The sequence below is a fragment of the Pyrus communis genome, chromosome 8 (assembly GCF_041283825.1).
Source record: "Pyrus communis isolate YQ-2024b chromosome 8, ASM4128382v1, whole genome shotgun sequence".
Taxonomy (NCBI): Eukaryota; Viridiplantae; Streptophyta; class Magnoliopsida; order Rosales; family Rosaceae; genus Pyrus; species Pyrus communis.
This window is the reverse complement of record NC_142572.1, coordinates 2397475-2416245: the sequence shown is the minus strand read 5'-3', so window position 1 is coordinate 2416245 and position 18771 is coordinate 2397475. Positions and strand designations below refer to the sequence as shown.

Below are 18771 nucleotides of genomic sequence, written 5' to 3'. Positions count from 1 at the left end.
CACGTTTTAAAAAAATTTCATTTTTTTTTTGTTTTCATTTTGCACAAAGTACTGAAAAGTTATTGTTATTAAAGTTGTTATCTATTAAGAATCACCATTATTAACTGGAATTAAGCAAGATTGTATACCACGTTCCGTATAAATACACTTTGTTGGTTAATTATCGAGCCATTTTGTGATTGATCACAACTTCTACATCATCCATTTAACAGCAGACCTAGCGGTCAATTTGTCGACATAATGATCAATAAACTTTTCATGTGTAAAATGCTAATTCTGAAACCTTGTGACTATTAGTCTCAAAATTACCACCAAACTTAGAGGGTAAATGTGACATCTCACATCGTCCAGGGGAGTGATCCTTAAATGTATATTCCCATCCCTACCTAGCACGAGGCATTTTGGGAGCTCACTAGCTTCAGAATTCATCGGAACTCTGAAGTTAAGCGAGTTCGCGCGAGAGCATTTCCATGATGGGTGACCCACTGAGAAGTTCTCGTGTGAGTTCCCAGAAACAAAACCGTGAGGGCGTGGTCGGGACCCAAAGCGGACAATAATCTGCTACGGTGGTGGAGCAGGGTCGGAAAGTGGTCCTCCCCAAGCCATAATGTGACAGTAAAATTTAATTAACACAAAATAAAATACATTCAATAAAGAGTGATGACTCAATAACAAATCACACCATAATATTATGCATATCATTAAATTACCTTACAATGCACTTCAATAGCAATACCATATTGTACAATACAACAATATGCATGCAATATTGTCAGCCATAGATAGCTGGATGATTCTTAGTAACATTTATTTATGAAAATTTTTAAACCACACCACACACTTGGCAATAAGAATACTAAACCATTATATAAAGCATAGTTACTTCTCTAAAACTCATATATATCATTTGGTATGGTTAGTGGATATGTGTTGTCAGTTGCTATTGGCATAAAGTCATTAGCTCCAGTGTTCACTTCAATCTGCATAAAATAAATAAATATATTTAAGATCAATGAGTTAGAAAGTAAAACTTCGTACTTTTACAAAAGTAATTGTAACAATAGTGCTTTAATTATATCTAGCCTTGGCCCCTCGATTGGTATTTTGAATTTGAGTAATGCAGAGAGAATAAATTTATAGATAAATTTGTAAACTAAATGATATGAAAGTTGATGATTAGATTATTACTTAAGTGCTGATAAACGTGATCATTTTTATTGGTAAAACATCATTTAATTTACAAATTTATCTGCAAGTTTAGTCTCCCTAACATTACGCTTTGAATTTATACCCAATCATTTAACACTTTGTCACTTTGGTCTTAACGTCAAAGTCTGAATTTTTTTATTATTATTATTTTGGGGAAAAATAACCACCCGCAATGTATTTACTTAATCAGACTCTTTTATTTCGTTCTAAATTAAACATAGAACTTCAGTTAAAAAGTTAGCTAAGTATATACAATATATGGGGTCTTTTTACCCATAAATCTTGCCAAAAAAGGGTAATTGGCAGATGATCAAATTTCAACAAATTGAATTGGCGGACAAATTGAAAATTTGCTAATAATTAGCGATAATAGCTGCAATTTACCATAAACTTTAATAAGAATGTTGATTACCTTATCTTGAAGATACTTATTTGCAGCTGCCAGAATTCCTTCCTTCAAAATATCAATTTAATTATTTGAGAAGATTAAAAAAAGCAAGGCAACAATATTATCAATAAACATAAAATTTCAATCAATTATCCAAAATTAAAAGTTGAAATTTTATAAGGGCCATGAATGTGCCCACTCAAGTGACATTTGATGGATAGGATAATGATTCCTAGCTTTGTTCTTCATGAAGTAACAAAATACAAATGAAGTCAAGTTGTAGTGCCAAAAACTTTGGAGGCCATGAAGAGCTCTCTTCCAAAAAAAAATTTGGTGTTGCATTTGGACCAGTGATTTTCAAGTACCAAGGGAGTTAGGCAACATTAGTGAAAATAAATAATACACTCTAAAACGTTAGATATAGGGATTTGAGAGCAACTCCAGTCATGTTCTCTATTTTTTATAGCTCAATTTACTAAAAAGAGAGAAGAATTATTTTTGAAACTCTCTAAAAAAGTTTTACTCCATAATTTAGAAAGTCATAATGAATATGAGTCGATATGAATTTAATTATTTATGAATAATAACACTGAAACGTGGAGCATTTAATTACATGAAACCACTAGGAGCTCATTTTCTCCCTCATATTTAGGAGCTCTTAGCGGTATCCTATCTTAGGAGGTGATAGGAGCATAATTGGAGTTGATTTTTTTGAAATCCTCTCTAACATCTTCTACTTATTCAAAGAGAAATGACAACCACGCATCATTTTTCTTCTCCTATGCAACTCCTTATTTATAATAACTGAATTGAATCAACCAAGCAAAACCAACGAATATGATTAAACAGTGTGATTATTATTTTCCTATTTAAACAGAGAGCTATAATCTAATAACATAAATCACAGTGTCGATCCAATTAAACTTATAAACTACTATGGTAGACATCTCCAATTGCACCCCCGCTCGCTCCCCTTCTCATTGATATAATATTAAAAACTTAGCAAAAATAATGGAAAAAAACTATTGTGCCAAACTGTTTTGGAACATTGATGGATCTTATCTAATGAAGTTGATGTATGTACTAACATCTCCAGCATTATATACAAGGGGTGTGCTATTCACACACCTCATTTTACTTCTCACACACCCCTTGATAATTTATGTCCGTTGATATTCTTCAATTCATCAGATCCGACGGTAGAAAATCCAAAAGGTATGTGAGAAGTAAAATGGGGTGTGTGGATATCACACCTCTATATACAATACAATACCAATGCATGATCTCATCAAAAGTAAGTAGGGACTTTGAAGAGCAAACTTACCGAGTTCCTCAACAGCTGGATCTCTTGGAACAAAATGTCCATCTGCACACATAACATGAATTAACTGTTGCTTAGATGTAATTTATGGATTGTGATAAATAATAATAATAATGTAAGTGATGGATAAAAACGATACCTTTGCCGAGCGGACATGATAAATCCACGTTTCAAGATGTTTTTCAAGCACTTGTAATTCATCCAGAGTCATTGTCCCAGCACCTCCATCAAACATATACCTATACCTATAATGTTTTCATATGTAATCCAATTCCCTTAAAACCAAAATTACAACCATTACCAAACTAATCATACCTAATTAACATGTTACTACGTATGATATGTTTGAAAGTTTACTTCTTCAATTCATAATCTTTGAGTTAAATTAATTTAAACTACAGGCCTTTTTTGCTTTTTTTGGTAAAATAACTAGACTTTTTGTGAGAATATTGATATTTTTACAATAGGGGGAGGGGGAGTTCGGCTAAGCTATACAATGGGCAGCCTAATTTGGTATCAAATTCGCCATCCACGAGATTCGAATCTAAGACCTCTCACTCCTAAGCAAAGAGGAATACCACTAGACCATAATACTGAGTGGCAAAATAACTAGACTTTTGACTTCGCTAGATTTAACCGTACTCCAAAAAACCTATTCGATATAGTTCAAGAAATGGAGTGCTTTATATAAGGGTCATAATTACAATTTGGTACATTGAAATTTACGAGATATTTGATTGTATTCTGGTAATTAGAAGACTATACATGTGTCTAATATCTAAGTGGATAGGTTGTTGGGTTTCTACACAAGCGTTCCAGGTTCAAAACTTTTTCTTCTCTAAATTAATGTAATAGTTTCAAATTTTCCCCCTACCCCTTCATATTTTTTTTTTTATATTACATGGATTTAGCTCTATATATATTATTGTCATATATAATTGTTAGAAGTATATATGGATACAATCACATGCAAATATAAGTTCTATATATATTGATGTCATGGTAATAAATAGGATAATATAATTTTACTTTGTAATACCTGAGACCTTTTTGTAGTATTTCAATCTCCTGTTTCATCAAGTTAATCTCCTTTTTCGCATCCTATATACCAATACAATAAGGGAATTCAAATTAGGTTTAGAAGGAAGAAGAAAAAAATCGTAGATGGCATCCATGTAAATATGCCCTAAGTCAATCAAAAGGATTGTAATTATCGTAGATGCACCATGTAGGGTTTCATTTCTCTTTCCCTAATAGATGAGATGAAAGTTAACATAAAGTAAGAAATATAATTAATTAATTACAAAGGATAATACTTACTTCACTCATGAAAAAAACCTATTTGTCCCCCACTTATGATTAACGTATTTTTTTACCATAAGAACTTCATAATTACAATCGTTCAAATCTTTAAATGATGATAACACTAAAAAAATTGTAACTATTAGGGGCATTAGATTAGATGCGGATATGGTGATTTGCCTCTATTAATCTTCATTAGGAGCAGAAATAAATATTTGCCTCTATTACTACTTTTAGATGCGTAAAAAAATGCCTCTATTAAAATTTAGATATTAGAGGAGGATAAGTAAGCCTCTAATATATATATTTTTAATTTAATATACATTTCTAAATTCAACATATATTTTCCAAATTTAATAATTTCCATTAGGAGCGGATGTGAATATTTATACACTTATATTTAATTATTTTGTGTATTTCCTTAACGTAATAAATTAAAGAAATTATCAAAACCCTATTTCTCTGATAACCGCACATCAATCTCCCCTATTTTCTCCTCCTTTCACGGCACAAACTTCCCCATCTCCCTTTTCCTTCATATTTCTTGTCCTGCTCTCTCTTTCTTTCCGAGATATTTTTTCTCTTATTTCCTTCTCCATTGCTTCTTAATATTGCTACCTTTCAGTATCGTTTGATTAAATTTTTTTTGTCTCGATCTGCTATTTAGCAGGTATAATTGACGGGGTGTGAAGAATTTGAAGTGAAATTGGTTATAAATCTCTTGGTTGTGTTCTTTATTTATCTTTTCTGTTTTATTTATGTAAACATTAAATGACGAATCATGAATCCAGATTGGATGTATTAGGTTTGATTTTTCTGTTTGTTTTGCAGGTTTTGTATGCTATTCGTAGTGCGATGGGTAGATGTTTATCCTCGTTTCTTTTCATGTGAGGTCTACTCAAACATTGTTTTCATTACATTGCATTAATTTTATCTGTTTATATGATTTTGTTTTTCTTGTTTGTGTGAAAATGTTGTTACCCAGAAATAGATCAAAGAATGGATCATGGAAGTTGCATCATTTTGGTGTATTTGTAGAAATTGATCATGGAAGACGCATCATTTTGTTGTTGGGAGTCAAAAGACCAGGTGTTGATTAGATATAAGAAAGTTTTCAAGCTTTTTTCATTAGTTTTCCTTAGATATAAGTTTTGCTATAGTCCCTTATGTACTACTTTCTGATTTTTATTTGTATTTATCCATCATGTGTCGATCGAAGTTTTGTTTTTATTTGGTAACTATCGATCGAAGTTTAATCTTGTATATCTAAAGAGTTTTGAATGAAGAGTAAATTTTGATTCTACTTTTGATGGTATTGATCCCAGATGATGTATTATATTTGAACCAAAAAATTTAACAGGAAAGAAACCTATTAATAGTATCATTTACGGAGAATGAAAACGTTTTTCAATTAAAACAGGTCCAATTATTTATTTATAGCATTCAATTGTAATATTTGTTAATATTATTAATAATATTATAATAATACAATAGGGGCAGATTTAAATGTCTCTATTGCTTAATTGCCAGCAAAACAGTAGGAGCGGAAATAATCATGATTAGGTGCGGAAATAGTATTAGTGACGCTACTTTTAGAGGCGATTATGTTATTCGCCACTCCTTCTTTTTGGAGGCGAAAATCTACGATAAATGCCCCTAATAATGTTTAAGATGCCAATAAAATTGCCTATAGTACTTACAATTCTTGTAGTGTAAAGAGTAAGAACGATTGCAATTATGAAATTTCTATTACTTATATTAATTAAAAGTGAAGAAATAAGTAGGTTTCCCCACGAAGGAACACAAGCATTATCCAATTAGAAATATGTATTCATACGTAATGTCATATATGCATGCATACATGAACATGAGTGGTTAGCTATGTATTAAAATACTAGTTAACACTTGAGTTTACTGTACTCGCATATATATATATATATATGTGTGTGTGTGTGTGTATTTAGTTTGTATTTATTTGTATATTCAAGATTACTGCAATTAGGTGTCTGATATTGTTCGGTCTTTCAAAAAGAAGTTGTGATTTGAGGAACATTATCATGTATATATGTGCTATTTTGTTTGTTTGTTTTTCTTTTATTTTTCTAGCTAAGCGTGTATGTTGTGTATTTAATTAATTTTTGTAATCTTGTAAGAATCATTCATAACCAGCATCTGATGCTGCACTAGCTTTAGGAATAATAATGAATGGCACAATAATTTCGTGTGTGTGTGTTTTCCTTAGAACTATGTGTATATAACATGAGAATTATTTTTTGATAAAAATAAATATGAGAAATCATTGATGAAACAAATAAATGACATAAATTGGAAAATAAGCGACAAATTAAACAGCAAGAGGTATTGTACCAGAGTTTGTGTTTCCATGGTTTGCTCTGTCTGAGGTGCTCGGGTGGGCTTCATCTTCATGTACCTCTCAATAAGCCCTTGCATGCTTCTGCCATAATAAAAAACAAAGCAATATCAATCAGAGTTAATCTAAAAGCTAGATTTCTTAAAATTAATACAATATTAGTTCCAATTCTATTAATTTTTTGTAAGAGTACATGCACACCACTTAATTATAGGGCGTTTGAAACTATCTGCTAAACATTATACAGATACATTATTATTGTACAGAAAAAGGTAGAGAGAGCTTGAGACCCTTTGGTGGCTAGTTCAAAGAGCTTTCCTTGGGAGGAGAAAATGAAAACTCCAATCTCAGCATCACACAACACAGACAGCTCCTTAGCCTTCTTCAGGAGCCCTGCCCGGCGCTTGCAGAAAGTAACTTGCCTGTGCACCGGGTTCTCGATCCTCTTCATCTGAACCTTTCCGCGAGCCATATCGACCAATCGATATATCAAAAGTTGAACTGTATATATGTATGAGTATATATATGGCTGATACAAAAATTTGGTGGCTGTTTAATTTCCTCTGCAGACAACCTCCCACTAGTTTGAACTAGCTTCGAGGTTGTTGCAATCCTCCTCTCTCGGAACTTAGAACTGACGTACGGTTTGCCTCTAAATATCAAGAGCTTAGTGCTTTATATAACATCACGTGGATTCCAATCTATATCTTCAACCGATGATTAAGAATAATGCGCACCTACTTTCACAAATCACTTAGCTTTGTTTATCATTTAATTAGGTTAACCTTTCACATAATCATCTCTTTTTATTCTATCATGCTCTCTGTCTCCAACGGAATTTCAATCCCCCCATTTCACAAAGTTAATCACATTACCCCACATTGTTTATCCATGGTTAATTTAGTTATTACCTTATAATATATAGTACGTGAATTCAGCATAATTCAAACTTCTCTCTACAAGCTCTCTACTACTTATATGTAAAACGCAAACTAATAAAGTCTCTCGCTACTTACATTTATTGGATCACGTTACTCAGAAACTGGATCTTTAATTACTAAAGTAAAACTGATTATTCCTACATTAATTAGCGTGTTCACTAATTAGGTGAATTCATCTAAGAATTCCGTTAACTTTTAGGGTTAGATTAGAATTACTTGGTTCATCTCGTTGTTTTGTAAACCAAGAACTTATGTGTACTCTAAATCACTAACTTCTGCAAACATGTCAAATACTAAATCATCCAATTCTCTAAATTCTAGAATCACTCTCTATTAAAAAGGTGAAATATAGTATGTCACGCTCATTGGATGGCCATTGCAGCACTAGATTTGGTATCCTCGGTGACCAATGACCATTCAACAGTCTCTCAGCTGAAGGAAAAGTGTATTTGTGGGACAGTTGAAGTCTAGTCAGCATGCAATTTGTAAGCTTTTGTTTTGTTTTATTTTTTTATTTTTTATTTTATCATGTGATGCCCATCAATCTCTCTAATGATCCAATGAGCTGCCCATGTTGGGTTGTTAGCTTTTGCCTCTTCTTTTTCCACATCCCTTCGGCCTTCTCTTCACCCATTTGCCTTTGTTTTTGTGACAAACCTTTGCATGGTTTAAAGCCTTCCAAGCTTATTATACAGTTAAAAAAATGATTGCTATTCAAATATTCATTTTTTTTCTTTCATACACTTATTTTTTTTCTCTCACACTCCTCTTCATTGCAATCATCAGATCAAATAAAGTGAAGAAGATGAATGAAGAATGAACACAAACTAACAAGAGTGTGAAAAATAAAAAACGGTGTGTGAATACATGGCATTATCCTTTAAAAATTGGAGTGCCTTGAAATATTTTATGTTCTAAGTATTTTAATCGTTATATCGAAATATTTCATTATATGGGGTATTGTAAAAATCCCTTAAACATTTTACTTTTTCCATCAAATTTTTTTTTTTGAAAAAAAAAAAACACTCCAAACGTCAGGTCAGCTTTCTCCACTGTCTCCCTAGAAGTTATTTTTAATTTCAAAGAATTCAGTTGTTATTATTTTTCTTCATCTTAGCTTAGAAGCCAAGAATAATCCTGTCAAATCCCTCACGTTTAATACAATACAAAAGAGATTTCTCTTTGACATCTGCGATCAAATAGGCTGCATGAAGTGGCTTACAAAGCCGCCGCGTGGATGCATATTGTTCTTTTGCAGTGTAAAGCTTGATTCCAGAAATCTTTTGCTAACACACTCACCTAGCCACTTATTAGGTTTCAAAAGTTCAAAAGTATAAGACTCTAAACAAATGCCATTATGCACAAACAGTTTCTTTTTAATTTTCCAATTAACTAAACCTTTGTGCCATTCGTATGAACCAGTAAGCCAAGATTCCATCATCATTTTCGGCCTTAGCTTGAAATGCTTGAAAAAGAATACAGGTGAAACCTTAAACAGTCGCATGGACGTACGGTCCGTCTCGTGCTCTATGATCTGTTATTTTCAAGTTGAAATATTATGACAGCTAGAGCCTAAGGTGAGAAAAGAGATGGAAAGATGCGGGAAAGCAATGTGTAGCGAATTTTCAACACGCCACGCTCTTTGGTAGAATTATCAGAGAGGCGGGCTAAAGGTCTACTCCAACAACACTATATTGCTCCCAACTTGATAATTATCATCTGCACAATTCATCAGGTGTGAGATTTTATCACAAAAGATCTCGATGTTAGTTGGAGTGGGGTTAGAATATTTAAACTCTTTTTTTGTCATTGATACGGTCGATGTGGGACATTTCAACACACCCTCTTACGTGAGACCCAATTAATGGGTTACACGTGGGAGATCCACACATCGACAACCACGTGGAGTCAAGGAGACTCACCCTACACGTGGGGCCAAGGAACCAACCATCATCGCGCAGGCCCAAGGGGACCCACCCATCACATGGCAATACAGTACAAGCCCATTCACTAGCTCTGATACCATGTAGAATTATCAAAGAGACGGGCTAAAAGCACACTCCAACAATACCGATATTGTCCCCAACTTGGTAATTACCACCTACACAATCCGTCAGGTATGGAGTTTTATCACAAAAGGCATCGGTGTTAGTTGGAGTGGGGTTAGGATATTTAAACTCTTTTTTTCTCATTGATACGGTCAATGTAGGACATTTCAACATCTCTCACGTGTGGTGAAATTTCAATACGCCCTCTCACATATGGACAACATAAATGAAGTGTTCTGGAGTTTCATTTGAACTGTGGTCGTTGAGCTTCATATGTGGGGGTAGGGCAACCTGACTTTAATATCATGAAGAAAGTTGAAGTTCCATCATAAAACTAATTGAAAATATAGGGAGTAACTGTCACATCCCGCCCCGGGCGGGACCACGTCCCGGGCCCGACTCCACTACTGTAGCACGATATTGTTCTCTTTGGGCTTACCATTCCCAAATGGTTTTGTTTTTGGTAACTCACGAGCAACTTCCCAGTGGGTCACCCATCATGGGATTGCTCTAGCCCCCTCCTCGCTTAACTTCGGAGTTCCTACGAAACCCGAAGCCAGTGAGCTCCCAAAAGGCCTCGTGCTAGGTAGGGATGAGAATATACATTTAAGGATCACTCCCCTGGGTGATGTGGGATGTCACAATCCACCCCCCTTAGGGGCCCGATGTCCTCGTCGGCACACCACGACCAGGGTTAGGCTCTGATACCAATTGTCACATCCTGGCCCGGGCGGGACCACGTCCCGGGCCCGACTCCACTACTGTAGCACGATATTGTCCGCTTTAGGCTTACCATTCCCTCACGGTTTTGTTTTTGGTAACTCACGAGCAACTTCCCAGTGGGTCACCCATCATGGGATTGCTCTAGCCCCCTCCTCGCTTAACTTCGGAGTTCCTACGAAACCCGAAGCCAGTGAGCTCCCAAAAGGCCTCGTGCTAGGTAGGGATGGGAATATACATTTAAGGATCACTCCCCTGAATGATGTGGGATGTCACAGTAACTCAGCTATTTATAAGTTCATACTTCTATCACAAAATTGGATAAACATAAAAGTTTATATATCTGTAAAAATCAAAGTCGTGAATATCAACTGTTTAGCTCTTTTGGCTAGATTTTATGTTAGAGAAGACAGGTTAATTTAAGAATGATTCTAGAAGCTTTACCCCTTAATGTGTATAAGTTGTAGATTCTTATTTTATAATTATCTATGTTGTACACAGTTACACACTAGTAGCAGTGAGAATTACAATTTCTACATCGTATATGTATTTTAGACTTTCCTATTATTTCCAAAATCCTAAATGTATTATCTACACTAAGATCTCTTATTTACATGCGAAGAGGAATACTACTAGACCGTACACTGTGTCTTCCTTGTTAAAGTCAATCATTCCTCAAACAATAGCTTCTGCATGTCTGTGTCGTCCTCTTCGCCTATAAATCCCAAATATTACTCACTTCCTCAAATTAACCGATTCCAACTATCTTTTTTGGCTTCGTCGGCTTAAGCTCTTTCTTGTAAGTCATGATCTGTGGAAATTTGTTGATGGCTCATTCTCTCTCTTTTCTCCTACTATTCTTGACCCTAAACACAAAATAGATCAAGCCACTCATGCAACTCAAATTCCTAATTTTGATTATACTTTTTAGACTTTCTCCTAACCGTGGACTTATTGTTTGGCGTATGACATATAATAAGACGGATTTAAACAATAATACTTGCCTTTTGATTAAACTAAATGAGTTTAATACGTGAAATGTCTGAAAATATCACACACTTCCAACAGTGCTAAGCTTGTATCTGAGGACACCTGGAATTTTGGGTTAAAAAGACAAGATTAACCTCGAGGTACATCGAGATTCCTAAGTGCATGCAACGAACAATAACGACTCAATCAAAAAAGAGTCAAAGGTGATCAATATGGAATTTATTTTACATTCCTCTCATCGCTCTTTATCAATCCCTTATGGATTTTATTCAAAAGATAACTCCCAAAACTTTCTATTTAAATTAGGAATATTTGCCATGTTAATTGTAAGATATTATTTTGCATAATATCTTGCAATTATCACCCAAATACACCATAAAAGGCCGCCACTCCTCACCCTAAGGGCCGACCACTCTCTTATAAATACCCCTCTTATCCCACTAAAATACTAAGTCATTTGCCCGCAAACTCCTAAATACATTCTTTTCAGAATTATAACTTTGGCATTAGAGATTCTTCGGCTAAAGCTTCCCCAAATTCATCGTGGGCACGTGAGGCCTTTGGCCATAATCAAAGGTGTTATTATTTTGCATGTGCATTTTTTGTCAAAGGAAGAGACGGCGGAAATTTGCATTCACAATCATGTGCCATATTTAACAGCAAAGTGGATAAAATTTCATCGAATATGACGGTGAGGAGTTAATTGGCTAATTTAAATAGTTCAAGGAGTTAATTTACCAAAAAATAATAATTCAAAGGGTTAGTTTTAACTGAGATAATAGTTCAAATGGTCAAACTAGTTTATAATGTAAATAGGTTTCAAAATGTAAGTGCATATGTATACATATACAAATTCCATGTACATTACCAAATGCTATTGTTACATTGCAGGAAAAAAATCGGGTGGGATTTAGATTTGTCTAAAGAGATTGATGCATGTTTCTAAATTTACTTTGTTGTTAAAGTATATTTTTGCGTGTTCTTGATAAAACAGCATGTATATTTTTGCCGAGTCATAATACACCAAACCTAGTTAACCAACTGAGAATGTTCAATGTAACAGGATAAACATTTAAGAACATCAGTGCAGGTATACAGGTATAAAAGTACAAGTGTTCAAGCTTCCACATTTAATTGGATACTTAAACCGTGGTTTCAAGAAATGGATAATCAGTGTAACCAATTACCGGATCAGATGTGTAGAACGTATCTCGATTGTACTTGTTTAGAGGAGCGTTAAGCTCAAATCTCTTTGGCAAATCCGGATTAGCCAAGAACCAACGACCATAAGCAATAAGATCTGCACGGCCCTCAGCAATGGCCTTGTTCCCATCTTCCCTTTCGTAACCACCTGCAGCGATGAAGGCACCTTTGAATGCTTCTCTCATTGGCGCAAGACTATCGGAGCTTTCACTTATATCTCCCGGTGTCTTCATTCTTGGCTCAATCACATGGCAGTACAGGATCCCGTATTTGTTCAAGGATTCCGCCATGTAAAGGCCCAATGCGTTAGGATTCGAATCCCCTGACTCCATATAGTCGGCAAATGGAGATAATCGAAGTCCAACTTTGTCTGCTCCTATCTCATTAGCAACAGCTTCAACGATTTCCAGAGCAAATCGACAACGATTCTCTAGAGATCCACCGTATTGGTCTGTTCGATCGTTCACTTGGTCTTTAAGAAACTGATCAATAATGTAGCCATTGGCCCCGTGAATTTCAACCCCGTCAAAGCCTATACATACATATCAGACAAGCATTTTCGTCATGCATTTCTTCAAGTACCTTCTTGTATTCCCTTAATTTACTACATTTAGCAGATTAAGCTTAAACCAATTTGAAGTTTATGCAAATTTTACCATTTCATGTTTAAATAAAAGATTGATTACCAGCTTCGATAGCATTCCGTGCAGCAAGTCTAAAATCATTCACAATTTGTGGAATTTCATTTGTCTCTAATCGCCTTGGAGGTGTGAATTCAGCAACGTCAACACCATTAGACAGTAGCTGGGGGGTCAGTGGCTTGTCAGTGCAAGAGATTGGAGCTTGCCCATTGGGCTGGAAACCTGTTAGTAGAGAGGAGAGTTAGAATCACAACCTGAACACAACACAATATGTGGGATCATTGAAGGTGAAGGGCAGGGAGAAACGCACCGCTATTTGAAACCCTGCCGGCATGCCAAATCTGACAGAAGAAGATACCGCCTTTAGTGTGAACAGCGTCAACAACTGGTTTCCATGCTTCGACTTGCTCCCTTGTCCAAATACCAGGCATATCCACATACCTTCAGATCAGATATTAAGGAAAGAAAAGTGTCATCCATCAGACGTTGCAAATATTAATGTAGAAAGCAGACAATAGCACTACTCGAAATGTATCATATGTTTGCGCACCCTCGAGCAGTATCCGAAACTTCAACAGCTTCAGCTATGAGAAGACCCCCTTTTGACGTTCTCTGCGAGTAATATAAGATGGCATGTGGCTGAGGAACATTGTTGTACGATCTCTGTCTAGTCAGCGGTGCTAAAACAATCCTGGAAATTTAGGACAGAAATCATGAAGTATGAATGCAGATTGCAACACATTGCCAATTCACAAGTCCAACAACTTACTATAAGATGCCTTTTTGCGACTATATGAAGGTTTTTGCGACGATCAAAATGCATACAAACAACTTCATTTGATGAACAACCAGTTAACTTGTTATACAAAGCGATGACCGCTCGAACTAAATTAGGACATGTATGATTACTATTTCGTTTTTAGTTCTAGTTAGAGATAGAGGTGAAATACGAAACTAAAAGCGATATGGGGGATATCGAACCGGCTCTTAGTTATTTCTTGTTAGCCAAGTGGGAATTTCCACAAACGCTGCTAGGCTTTCTTTAAGCAGGAGTGCCATGCTATGGCAAATTCATCCACCAAGAAAATAACCCGACATACAAATTTAGAAGAAAAAGAGAAAATACCTGTGAGAAAGATCGAAGTTTCCCAGTTTGTAGGGAGTAAGGAGAGGAATTGTGGGAGGTGCTGGTTGAGCAGACATATCCGTTGTCAGACCTAATCTTGGTCTTGCACTTGGTTTTTGCTTTTGCTTTTGGTTGTGCTGCAAATGAATGGAAGACCCCGTATCACCAGTTGATTTTTTCTTTTCTTTTAACAGATGATATTATCTACTTTTATATCAACTTCAACTCTTAGAGTAGGTCCTAAAATTTCCCTTCTATTCTTCCTCCATTTCTTTCCAACCCTTATGCTAAAATTGGGTTAAGTGTTAGAACTTAAAAAAAACTCAAATACCATCCAAAATTTAGCCCAAAACTAATGGTGGCTCCCACATGTGAGAGTGAATTGGACTCGTCAGCCCATACGCGCTAAGCCCGTACACGCTAGGCCTGCTCAGCTTTCCTAGCCCACCCACTCGGGCTTGTCTTTTGGTTGTCTAATGGAAGTGATGAGCCTAACGGCTCTTTATGTGATCTTGTGGCCACAATCAAATAGGTTGTTGGTTGATCCAACGGTCCATATTCCTTTTTTATTTATTTTTTATTTTTTATTTTTAGTTTTATATTTTGTATATTTATTGAATCCAATGGCTAAAATAATTTTAAAAAAATTATTTAACTCAAAATTCACCCAAAAATTCTATAAATACTTATGTATTTGTTTAAACATTCACACAAAACTTACTTTTCTCCTACAATTCTCCCAATTTTTCTTTGTATCATCTTCCAAACCATTTCTTCCCATTTCCAAATTTTTCTATCATGTGTTTCATATTCTTCCATAGTATTCATGAGTTTTATATGTCAATTTAGTGATTTTTCAATATTTATCGGAATTTAAATATTTTAAGTTAAAATGTTCATAAAATTAATTTAAGATAGTTTACATAATTTTTTTTAAATAAAGTTATTTAAAAAAAAAAGCATAAATTCATTCTTTAATAATTTGGGGCTAAAATTTTAGGCCATAATGGTTGGAGCAGAAAAGTTGTTTCTCGGTTAAAAGCTAAACTTTATGGGCTAAAAATTTTAGGTTTTAACTAAGGGTTGGAGATGGCCTAAAGGGAGGGAATGAGCTTAGTCTTATAATGAGCTATCAATAATTTAGTTTAAATTCGCCTTTGGTGAGACACAAACCTAAGACCTCTCACTTACAAATAAAAGAGGAATACCACTAGATCGTAGTACTAAGAGCTGGTTTGGGATTGTGATGCTTTTATAAAAAAGTAGCTTATTAAAAAATTTGGAACACTAAATGTGTTCGGTAAAAAAAAAAAAAAAAAAAAAAAAAAAAAACTGTTGTTAATAATAGTAGAAAAGCATAAAAAAGCAAAAACATTGACACGCCCCGACCTCGATATTCCCCGAATACCAGGATAGGCACGTGCTGGTCGACACCCGAGGGTGACGAAAGCCATTTATTAAGTGTAAATACTGAAAACAAAGGATAAATAAGGTTTATAAATATAAAAGAATAATTAATATGCAAATACGGACTGTGTTCAGAGCACACCTCTAATCTAGAACACTAAAAGAAAATAATATAAAATTGAATGAAACAAAGGAGTGGGTCCTACACCGAGAGGACTTGAAGATGCCGATGCGGAAGTGCCTGGACGTCGGGATTGTATGCCTCGATTCTAAGTCCTGAAGGGGGCGCAAAACAAACATGAGTGGACCAAGTTGATATATATATAATAAAACAGTTATCAACATACTAATCCCCAGATTTTATGAAAACACATATATAATTATAAACATAGGTTTTCCGAAACCTAGCATGTCGTGCAATGTCTCAAATCATAATTCGCATAAACAATAAACACCAGTGAATGTCCGATAACTCTTCAGGCCCCATGCCGGCTTCCTGTCCCTGAGCCGACAGTCAGAGGAAAATACACTTCAGGCCCCATGCCGGCTCCCCGTCTCTGAGTAAACAGTCAGAGGAAAACACACTCCAGGCCCTATGCCAACACCAAATCGTCGCTCGGGTCGGACCGGATCTATCCCTACGTCCCGTAGCGGAAAGGACCACTAGGTAAGTATAAAACTAGTGAACATACATATATTGAAAGTCAACTTCATAGTATAAAGTCATGCATCATCTATACTATAAAGAGGTGTTCTAAACATGTTCTAAATATCATATCGTCATCCATCAGATATTCTATAAGAACATGGGTTATAGGAAAAATAGTAATAATTCAAACTAGCATCAGTAAGCATGTTATCTCGTAAAACGTTTCAGAAAACATAATCATCAAATCATGCATTTAATGTATGCATTTATACTATCAAAACATGCATTTTTAGAAAGGGTCCACTCACAGTACTTCGCCGTCGAAAAGCCACGCCATCTAGCGAAGAAGGAAACGCCACAGATAATCGCCCCTAAGCACATAAATGGTACATTTAGTCAAACTCTACTCAAACGATTGAATTTAGGAAAGCGGACATCGGAAACAGGTTCAGAACGTCGAAATTAGCCTAGGAAGGGTCCCGCACGAAAACCTAAAAAGTCAACGGTCAAAGTCAACGTTGACCGTTGACCGGTCGGAGTCAAAGTCAACACTGACTGTTGACCGGGTCCGGGTTAGCAGGTCAAATGGGTCTGGGCTTGGATCCGGGTTGGGTTAAAGGGTTTGAACTTGGGTTGGATCCGGGTTTGGGCCTAAGGGTTTGGTCTAATGGGTTTAGGGCTAACAGGCCGAAGGCCCTAAAGGAAATGGCCCAAAGGCCTTTAAATTAACAAAACAAAAAAATAAAAATAAAAGGGTTGGGTTGGGCTTGGCAAGAAAGGCCCAAAGGCCTTGGGTTTGGTGGTTCGCCGGATTCCAAGGAAGGAGAAGGCCGGTTCTCGGCCGGAGAATTCCCAAGCTCCGATGGAGCTCAAAACTCAACCAAAACATGTCATTCAATATACCAAATTGAAGCCCCGAAGGTAAGGAATCGAAATATACCCTTGGTTCCCGTCACCGTGGCCGGAGTTGGCCGGAAAACAGCCTGGAAGCCACGGGTGTCTGTCGGAAACTGGGTAAGATTCAAATGAGTATAACTTCTTCAATACTCAATGAAACTGGGTGAGACAAGAAGGAAAGTTGTAGTACTCAGCGAGACGAAGAGATTGATACCTTGCACGCCGGCCAACTCTCCGTGGTTTGGCCGGAAATTGCCTCGAAAGGGGCGGTGCTCGCCGGAAAACTGGGAAATGTCTCCGAGGTGGTTTCTTCGTGATTTGACGTCCAAAACACAACCACGGGGTTAGAAAAGAGCTATAGGTGTGGGCATGGGTGTGTGTGTGTGTGTGGGTGTGTTCTGCTCGAAGGGAGGGAGAGAAAGACAGAGAGAATGGGTGAGGGAGAGAGAGAGACTTTTCAGAAGAAATAAAAGAAAAGGGAAAGGGAAAGCAACCGGCGAACAAAACAGGGGGTGGGCTCACCAATTAAGACTCAAAAACAATTTTAAAAAAGAAAGTATCCCCAAACTTAGTGAAAATATAAAAATACCCATTTTTTTACGTAAATTTCGGGACGGGTTGTTACAAACATGATCTACCATGCTTCTAAAAGAAGTGTTTTTTTCTTCAAAGTATAGTAATCAATGCTTATTTAATGAAATTTTTAAATAGCAAGTATACTCCCATATCTTTTACAAAATTACAATCTTTATTCCTATATTATTGTCTTTAATAATTATTATATCACATTAAATACCATATCATTTATATACAAAAATTCTACGATGTCATTTTCAAAACATCAGATACTTCAGAATTTTTAACCATTAAAATTTTAATATTTTTAATTTTATTCAAATATCTAATGCCAAAAATTTTGGAGTATTCTGTACTGTGTCGTATTTAAAAAAACCTAACCTAATTTAAAAGCCTTTTTCACATGTAAGTTGCCGATGACCAAACACTTTAAAAGTGAAAAGTAATGTCAGAAAGACTAATTTGTAGACAAATAATGTGTTACTAATAAACATAAACACATTTATCAATGACTTAAGTTAAAATTCAATTATCAACTTTCATATTGTTTAATTTATGAAATTTAGCCTACAAACCGTACTCATTTAAAAAAGAACAACTTATTCAAACTACTATATTGTTTAATTTATGAAATTTAGCCTACAAACCGTACTCATTTAAAAAAGAACAACTTATTCAAACTACTCTTATATTTGTCTAGACGTGATCTAGGTCAATGATGTGGAACCAACTTTTATAAGCCAATTTGATTACGGCATAAATGTTGTGACTTTATATGAAAAAGATCCCAAATTATATAGGATTACGTTTTTTTGGTGTATAACTCCCCACCTGATTGCAAACGTCACCAAAACCCTCCATCATAAACATTCTGCCATATCGATCCAACCACCAAAGCCAAGTGTTACCCCTTCGTAATTTTCTTTAGGGCAACTGTTTACTATCCTTATATTTTGTGATTTTCAACCTTTAGTATATCAAG

The 18771-nt window shown here is 35.5% G+C and overlaps 2 protein-coding genes across 3 annotated transcripts; both read right to left on the bottom strand.

Moving 5' to 3' along the window:
* Window positions 1–676: 676 nt before the first annotated feature.
* Window positions 677–7296, bottom strand: LOC137716803 (agamous-like MADS-box protein AGL12). Of its 2 annotated transcripts, none has more exons than XM_068456178.2 (7): window positions 6882–7296; window positions 6588–6675; window positions 3958–4019; window positions 3058–3157; window positions 2922–2963; window positions 1622–1663; window positions 677–980 (listed from the first exon to the last, which is right to left on the bottom strand). In XM_068456178.2, the coding sequence occupies exons 1-7, from the start codon at window positions 7061–7063 to the stop codon at window positions 888–890; spliced, it is 609 nt and encodes a 202-aa protein (XP_068312279.2). In that variant the 5' UTR covers window positions 7064–7296; the 3' UTR covers window positions 677–887. The 2 variants fall into 2 exon arrangements, with proteins under 2 accessions (XP_068312279.2, XP_088554388.1); XM_088698262.1 differs by having other exon boundaries at window positions 3058–3163; window positions 6882–7291.
* Window positions 7297–12269: 4973 nt separating this feature from the next.
* Window positions 12270–17621, bottom strand: LOC137717989 (12-oxophytodienoate reductase 2). Its single transcript, XM_088699264.1, has 9 exons — window positions 17428–17621; window positions 17257–17326; window positions 16625–16687; window positions 15874–15943; window positions 14261–14397; window positions 13685–13825; window positions 13445–13575; window positions 13180–13356; window positions 12270–13025 (listed from the first exon to the last, which is right to left on the bottom strand). Exons 5-9 carry the CDS (start codon window positions 14335–14337, stop codon window positions 12433–12435), a joined length of 1119 nt encoding a protein of 372 aa, XP_088555390.1. The 5' UTR covers window positions 14338–14397; window positions 15874–15943; window positions 16625–16687; window positions 17257–17326; window positions 17428–17621; the 3' UTR covers window positions 12270–12432.
* Window positions 17622–18771: the final 1150 nt, after the last annotated feature.